This window comes from Vidua macroura, chromosome 23 (genome assembly GCF_024509145.1).
Source record: "Vidua macroura isolate BioBank_ID:100142 chromosome 23, ASM2450914v1, whole genome shotgun sequence".
Classification (NCBI taxonomy): Eukaryota; Metazoa; Chordata; class Aves; order Passeriformes; family Viduidae; genus Vidua; species Vidua macroura.
In genome coordinates, this window is record NC_071593.1 from 4,557,475 (window position 1) to 4,566,317 (window position 8,843).

Sequence of the window (8,843 nt, forward strand, 5' to 3'; positions counted from 1 at the left end):
ACATTACCAGGAACTAAGGATACCAGACTCAGAATGGACAAAAGCACATACTTCCCTAGCAGGAGGTCGAGCTCAGTCACCTTCTACACTATGGGCTTTGGATCCATCGTTCTTGCTGTTCCTTCTGCAGTTCTGAGCCTATTTGTTTCCCTCAGAAATACAAAGACTACACTCAAATCACCTCTAGTTAAACTCTGCTGGCTACAGGATATACACCCCAGGCTAAAATGAAGTACAACTCCAAAGTCCCAGCTCCTTTAATGGACTCTCTGAGGAAAGATGGTTTTACTGTGCAAAGCCCCATAAAGAGTTTGTGGATATTTAAACCAGTAGCCTCAAGACAAAACAGAGCATTTACCTGTTTAACCAAGAACAGGACCAACAACAGATGCTCTACAGAGGCACTAGCTCCAGATGGGAAACTGAGGGTGTTGCAGTGCTGGAGCCTCAGTCATTCCAGTATAGTGTCACACAGCTCCAGAAGGACAGACACAGGTGCCAAGGGCCAGCCTTTGCTGCAGACAGCAGTGCCAGGGAGCAGCTGTCCCACCATGCCCTTCACACTGCCCCTGTAGTCCTTGGCTTTTGCTCTCTGTGAGACAGCCTGGGGTCTGCCTTCACTTTGCTCCCAGCACCCCAGTGGCACTAAGAAAGTAACAATCATTTTGCCCTAATATACACCCATAAGCCAGTTAGAGGAGAAAAAAAAATGAAATATGAGGTAAATTAAAGCTTCCAACTAAGGGGATTTACCAGTAAGTCACCATAAAATTCAGATAATTTATTTTTTCAATTCTGCAGCAACTTTCTCCAATTCATTTGGATTAGCTATTAGAAATTATGTCTCAAAAATTAAAGAAAATGTCTATTGACCACTATATCAAATTCTAATTTTAGCCAGGAAAAAAAAAGAATAATTAGGCTGTGATTTACCCTGGTAGTCAACTTACATTAACAATTTTCCCCCATGTTTATGTAATTCTGGCAAAATCAAATAATATATATAGTGCTCATATACGCTGGGCTAGATTTAGTAAAGACAATTTCCTACACTACATCCAGGACATTTCTCTTTGCTTTCTGTTCTAATAAGACAATCGAGTTGTTCTGTGTAAGGAGAAAATATGATTGTCATGCGTGGCCTTGGTTGGAATTTTAGTGCAGTCTTCAATGAGGGTCATGGAAGGAATAGTTTTTTAATTTCTTTTAAGCTCTCATCCTCCTGTAATAAGCTGTATAGCATGCTGCTCTCTGAGAATGGCTTACCCCACACCCTAACCCTTCTTCCCAGGGATAAAGTGTAAGTCCTGCAAACTCTCAGTGCCAGAAGCCATCATGCAGTGCTGGCTCTGCAGTGGATGCACAGCTCCCAGCTCAGCACGAGTGAGTTTGGGATTGGATCTCTAGGCAGAGCTGGAACGAATCATGAAGGGTGTTTAAGATCCCTGAAGTTATACTCCTAAAGTTGTGTTCCTGCTTTTAAACAAGTACCTTTTCCAACTCCTCTAGAAGTGGAGTGCTGTCTACCTTAACTGAATAAATAGGGATCTGGGAGCCAAACCAGTCACCAAGGTATGAAACTGCCAGCCTCAGGCACTGAGAACAGAACAATGAGTAATGGAAGACAACAAAGGAAGAACAGGAGAACCAAAGGAAGTAGAACTGGTGATGGTAACAGGCAGAAGGTGCTCAAAATTACATGGATTCCAGAAGTAGAAGCCAGAGGCAGATTCAAATTTACCTGAGTCAGTTTGCTCAGACAGCACCACCCCATTACTGCCCATTGCCCAAAAACCCATCCTTGCACTTGTGAAGCAAGTCTGTCCTGTGATTCCCTCAGGGAGCATCATTAACACACAGAGCACTCAAGCTTTCAATTAAAAAGCATCATTGCTGAAAGCATTATCCCAAATCTTTAAAGGACTCCATGCCGTTTGGGCTCTGCCCTGTTATAAATCCACAATGAGAAGGAACTTCCCTGACTTTTCCTATCATTATTTATGATAGGTAAAACAAATAGAAAAGTAATCCCAGTGTTACAAACTAGAGTTACTCATGCTTTGCTCCCAATGGCACCATGGCAGAGCAGCTGCTCCAGTTCTCTCGGGGTGGCCCAACAGTGCCTTATCACACAAACCCTTCTGCTCTGCCAGCAAGGGTACACAACACTTCTTATAAGCAAAAATTATTGGATTAATATTTTCTCACTAGTTTTAGCCACAGAGCAGGTTTTGTCTAGGTCTGCCTAGACCTCATCTAACCTTTAAAACTATTCTTTCCCATGTGACCCATGAGAGTTGTACAGAATGAGAAATATATCCAAACAGTAGCTGCAGAAAATACACAGAAATAACTCGTTTTCACTGAGATGGGTTCATTTGTGAGTTCTGGCTTTCCCCTGAACTTCCTCCCCTGAAGGACTGGAACAGTAATACCAGTGCAATAATACTTTTTCTCCTGAAGTGGAGTAAATCAGTTCCTTGCTCTCAGTAGTGAAGTGAAAATTAAGATGAAAAGGAGTATAGAATGCAGAAAACCCCTATTACTCCAGAATAATGCAATTTGCTGCTGATCCTCAGTTGCTAAGACAGGCACATCAATTATTTATAGAACTCGGGAGTGTGAAATATGAAGTTTTTCAGCCTGGGACACCACGAAGGTAAAGCCAGGAACACAATCCTGTCAGCACTGGCAGACAAGGACAGAATAGGCAAGCACAGAATATTTCTACACAGATTACCGTTTTTATTGAACTACAAATTGCAAAAGGTCTCTATGAAATGCCACTTTCAGTGTTAAGTGAGCTGTATCCTCCTTTTGACAGTGTCAGTCTGTATTTAATGTTTATTTAACATTTATCTAAAGGGCCATCTCTGCCAGGGAAACAATATACAGTAAGTTAGCATAACTTCACCTGAATATTTACAGGAAGCCCAGGATCTTCTCCTGGATCTGTGCTTATGTCCATCAACAGCCTGTCACACACGCTGTAAAACCTGCTCCACATGACCAAACTTTGCCAATTTTGATCACAATCAAAATTCCAATTTATGTTCTTAGTAGTGACACTAAAATTTATCTGCACAAAAGCACTTACATGGTTTATAGCAAGTTTGTTGAGAGCAAGTATCTGGAAAGGTTGTTCATAGCTCATCTGAGGAACTAACGGTACTATTCAAAAACATTCACAATTTCTTGGGGAAAAACCTAAAGCAAACCAAATAAAACCTCACAGACAAAATCACAAAACCTTGGAGCCCCAACTTCTAGCAACCCTTCCAGCCCCAAGAGTCTAGTAACACTGATACATGGCATGGCCTTGCTAAAATGCCTTGGTGGGTCCATGCAATATTCTATCTCAAGTCAAGTATTTCAAAGTTGGAGGAATTCTACGTGCATCTCCTCCTCCTGCCTTGCCTCTAACTCTGAGAGCAAGAGCTTCAAATACAGTGGCTAAGAAATCACAGGAGAGGACTAGCACTGAACTTTCAGATCAAAGGATACGGAGTGATTCACATTTCTCTTCTGACTGCTTGCGAGACGTGGGCTAAACACCAACAGTCAGGTGCTCTGAAAAGCTCCACCTCAGTAAGAGAACTTGCATCAGCATTGAGGCTACAGGACCCAAACAATGTGACTCTCCCTTAGACAGGCTCCCTCACTCAAGAGCTCTATCTGTCAGCCCGTGTCACCAGAGAGGTGACACCCACCACCTTCCACTGTTGCCAGTGCTCACTGATGCCAGCGTTTGCAGGACAAACAGCAGATCAGAACAGATATTGCCCATCGCTCTCCTGCAACTGAAAACCTGAATGCTGACACGACTGAGGGAAAAACCAAAAAACCACAAGCTAGCCCAGCAGGCTACTGTCTGTCCCCAGGGTCACACCAAATACCACGTGCTGGAAGGAAGCAGAAGCAGCGGGGACTTGGCAGCGCCTGAAGCACAATGCCTGCAGAAGTGATTGTGCTGATGCCAAATCTGGTCCTTTCGGAGCTTTCCAGCCACTGCTGAGTGGACAGCACGTGTTGCAATGCTGGAGCTGGCAACGGCAGTGCTGAGCACAGCTAGTGGCCACTGGCCACCTTAAAGCACCAGCACCATGCAACTGCCCTGAGCCAATGTTTAGCAGCATGAGCAGTAAAATAACACATCTATTGAGCTCTCAAAACTGTGGCAAATATTGAAAAGCCTCCCGGTTCCACATTTCACCCAGCCTTGTGGGTGCTGTAGCCACCACTGCTCTGTGCTGGCTGGGCACCAGGGCCCCAGCCAGGGACCAGGAGGAATAAGGAATGGCTACACGACCTGGTTTTGGGGAACCAGCACTCCTGTAGGGACACAGGTCCTGCCAGCACTGGCTGTTCTCCAGTTTTACAAACTCAAAGCTCTCCAGACTGATGATGAAGAATTTTGAAACCCAAGGAGTATAACAGATTCACATCCAAGTTTATGGAAATAGCTGAAAAATGTATCAACAGCCTTCACATACACATATGCAGAAAAAGAACTAACAAAACTATCAAATCTCCCAAAATATGGATTGACAATAACAGAAACTTGCTAATTACTACTTTTAGTATCCTTAAATTCTCATCTCTGGTGCTATTAAACTAAAAATTATATAATAATGGATTTGAACTGTACAACAGCTTATACAAATTAGGACCATTCCAAAAAAGTCAATCAGCGTTTCAGAGTATATTCAGCAGATATTTTGAACACAGGCAGAGCAAAGAGCTCTGTCCATGACAGGCTCTTGTCATATCGGGCTGGAAGGCTCCAAGCCTAAGAGCTCTGGCTGGCCAAATGGCATGAACACCTGAACTACAGGTAATTCCTCCCTGATTGCTGTTTTGAAAACAACATTTCCAGCAGAAACTTTTATGTATATATATCAACCCATTACACAGTACTGACAAGATCCTCTGCTTGCCCCAGAAACACCCTGTGTCCCACACAGCTGCTGCTGGAGAGAGACGAGAGGCAGGGGCAACAGGCAGATCATCACTGCAAACCTGGAACATTTGCAAGGAGAACATTTGCTTCTGACTTTTGGGGGACTTAAGTCAGCCTGCACAAACAAGCATGAAAATACCCCAAGGAAAGCTACATGACTAATGAAGATTTTCTTGCTCTTCATCAGTTGCTTCAGCCACTTCTGCTGCCACTGGATGAGCATAACAAGGCCTTTCTAGTGCATGGTGCTCTGCAGGTATGACTAAATCTGCCTCTTACCTCCCCAAGTCCCCAGGAAGACTATCACGCCTCCATTACAGAGAGAATTTCACAGAATGAAAGAGCCAATAAGAAGTGTTTCCTCTGGGCATCTCAACAGCATTATCACAAAATGCAGTAAAAGGCATCAGAGCAGCAGAAAGCGATTCAGCCCTGTCAGTGTCACCTGTTTGTAGAACACTCCCAACACTGCAGCCGTGTGCACCTGCCGGGGCCACGGCCACAGCAGGACAGGCCATGGCTGACTGACCAACCCTCTGGAGCATGACACTGGCTGCAAATGGACTGGTCCAGTGCAGCTCTCATTTCTGTTTTTGCCCTCAGCACAACCACGGCAGCAGAGGCGTGGAGTAACTGCTAGGCTGGTGGGGCAGGGAGAACTGCTGCACCTGCCAGGGCACACATGCAGGAGCAGGGTGGAAAGGATGAGTTGAGTGGGGTTTAGATACATAATGATACAACTTTGGGGGAAACCCGAGCAAAGAGAGAGCAGGCCAGGAGTGAGAGGTGGCACTGGGACTTCATGCAAAACAGAGGAGGAGGGAATTCAGAACACTGAGCTCCGGTTTGAGGGGGTGTGCCACTTGCCTCGTGAGGAAAGGTACCCCACAAAGTCCCACAGGCTCTGAAATGCACTCAATTAGCTGTTCCTTTTACCTTTTTGTTCTACCCAGCATTTCTTCAAGAGCACTGTCATCTCTGGCTTTGGCATCCTACTCATCATCTATGAATTCATGTTGCCGTTTCCTCCCTGAAAGGAAAAATCCCATAGTCAGTCAATTGCTACACAGAGGAAAGGACAAATCTGACAGTATTTTTGCCACTGTTAAAGTTCAAAGACCACCTTGCTCCTTGAGCAGACAACATTGCAAGTTGTGCTCTGGGCTATGGTGTCATTCAGCCATGATCAATCAGTGTGTGCTCACTCTAGAAACTTACCACAAATTTACCTGAAAAGCTGCCAGTGCCTCAGCCCTGTCTGGAGAGAAGGAGCAGGGCAATGACTCGCTCAAACTAAAAAAATTCCCACAACAACAAGAGAGACTTGTGCCAGACAAATATCTTTATTTTACTTTAAAACATTCTGAAAGTATTAATCTATATGAAAGAGAAGCAATACAAGACTGAGAAAGCATGTTTAATGTTAGGGAAGCCTTCACATCACATGAGCCAAATTAAAAATAAGACTAAACACAAGTGTACAAAGCAGAGACAAAAAAAAAAAAATCAATTTTCTCAAAGACATAACATAAGGGACTCCCACAGGGGCCAGCAAATTCTGGAAGGGAGAAAGAGATTATATTTTATGGGAAGAGATTCAATAAGCATTCTTTTCCCATAAAGCTAGTGATGGAGGATTGTCACTGCTCCATAGACACCCTTTGCACATTTCAGGACAGCAGTAACAGGAAATCAATAGCACCTTTTATACGTGCAAAGACATTATCTCTCTGGACTCCTAATACTAACAAATGGGGCCAAGAAAGACCTTTACTAGAATTTAGCAGTCAGCATTACTCTGGCTGAGAACAGAGGGCCGGATGCTGGTCTACACCCTTAGATTTTTAGGTATTTTTTTAAAAACTAACTCTGCTCAGAGCATCACCCTCGAGTGGCACCCAGGAGCCCCCGATGACAGTACATCACAAGTGTAACGGTGCTGAGCCCCGGCACTGTCACCCCATCACAGACATCCCCTCCAGCTGATGGTGTAGTCATTACAGGCAGGAGCTTTGTCAGGGGGTAATTTGACAGCTTTGACAAGCTCAGCTGAATTTATGGCACTTTCTAGTTTTTCCCTCCATTGAACTGCGATGGAACTAAAGTTAATATTACCAAACCCACTCTGCAAGGGGACAGGTTCCCAGCGCTGAGACCATGATCACAGTCCCTGAGAGAATCTGCTACACTGGGCCCCTCACAGTGTCCCCTGCCACCCTCAGGGACAGGGAGGGCAGCTCCATGAAGCCCACTTGCAAGGGGAGATTCCATGATGGTGGTCTCTGGTATCTTTGGCTCTACCACAGCAGAGGTGAATCACCACTAGTAAGGCTACTCAGAGCTTACTACAGAGCACTGAAGCAGCAGCCACAGTGTCACAACACATGCCCAGCTAAACCCAGGACCTGAGTCCTGGGGACTGCTTCTCTTGCTGCAGGGACTGTGCCCCACACAGCACCACAAAGCTTCCACCTGCAAGTACCAATGTGGGAAGAGGAATATTGTACCCCAAGCCAAACCTTGGCAAGTCAGTAAAGCACAAACAAGTACTTTTCTTTCTTTTCTTCCTTTTTCTTTTTCCCATCAGATAGCTTTTTGCCATAGATGTTACATTTCCTCTGTTATAATGCAGGGTTTTAAAGAGCTCTCTCTACATCCTTAGAAAGCACAGTTCATATTTAGCTCCCTAAACTCGTATTTCTCTCTTCCTATATTTCCCTGCCAAGATGTGACACCTGTGGAACGTTCCCAGAAAATTCCCCTGAATCATCTGTGATGCAAGGGAACAGCAGCCAGCGTTGGCAACAAGCAGCTGGGTCTTTTAGGAAAGCGTCAGATCAATCTGGTGAGGGGAAGGATCCCCTGTAACTCTGTCACTAATCATCCCCAAGGATCACAGAGCTCCCAAATCAGTTAGAAAAAGAGCATAATTATGACAGGACCAAAATCCATGGGAAATAGCGTTGCCACGGCAACTGGCATCCTCACAACTCTAATCTCCTTTGCATTCTTGCACAGACTCAATGACTCCTAAACCACGTGGAAAAAAAAAAAACCTGTCTAGCAGGTGGGTTCATTGACGAAGAGCAGTGCTAGAGGTGCTTCCCTGCAGAACAGACCCATGTCTGCATGGTTTTCAGAAAGGGAGCTTTTGTGCACCTCTTGTTCCAAGCATTGCACCTCACTCACCAGGAGTGCAGGGGAACTGCTATAACACAATCAATACTTCCTTGTTAACTACCCTCGTAGAGGAAAAAAAAAAACTTATTAAATATTAAAATGTTCCTGGTTTTAAATAAAAGTGACATGAAGATAACATCCAAAGCAGACTAGCTGAGTTTTGAAATGGGAATTTAGTTCCAGCTTCACACTGGGCTGCTTAGTGGTCTTTCAAACACTGGTCTTTACAGACAGCAGTACCCAAAAACCATTCCAGCATCCCCACACACTTATCAGATCCAGCCACTGGGCAACATCCATACATGAGCAGGAAAGGCCTTATTTTTCTTCCTGACAACGTTAGCATTAATACCCAGTCTGTCCACCAGCACACTTTAAACGAGGCTCACGTTAGCAGACCAGCTGGGCAGCCCTTTTTTGCTAAAATCTCCGAGCTCTGCACACTTTAGGGGCATTTCCCTTCCATTTCGGTACTGGCCGGGCCTGGGGAGTTAACCCACCATCAGGGAGGGCAGCACAGCGTGAACCCCAGGGCCGTGTTCTCTACGCCAAAAGCCAAAGCAGCGTTATTGATCCAAGGGAAACTGTTCCAGATCTACTGGTGACAAACGAGCACACGCTCTGCCCACGGTGTGCCCTTGCCAGCCGCGCTGTGCCCGTGGGTCTGACATCGCTGAGCTCAGCTGTGCTCGCCTTCGGGCGC

The 8,843-nt window shown here is 45.1% G+C and overlaps 1 protein-coding gene across 4 annotated transcripts in view; it reads right to left on the reverse strand.

The window, feature by feature from the left end:
- The window catches only part of CAMTA1 (calmodulin binding transcription activator 1), a 237,269-nt gene extending 228,517 nt beyond the window's left edge, over positions 1 to 8,752 (reverse strand). For all 4 annotated transcript variants that reach the window (XM_053997329.1, XM_053997330.1, XM_053997327.1 and 1 more), the window contains exons 1-2: positions 8,641 to 8,752; positions 5,897 to 5,990 (exon numbers count right to left, since the gene is read on the reverse strand). In XM_053997329.1, the coding sequence (XP_053853304.1) occupies positions 5,897 to 5,963 (67 nt within the window). In that variant the 5' untranslated portion in view covers positions 5,964 to 5,990; positions 8,641 to 8,752. The remainder of the gene's footprint in view (positions 1 to 5,896; positions 5,991 to 8,640) is intronic.
- Between the last annotated feature and the right edge of the window lie 91 nt (positions 8,753 to 8,843).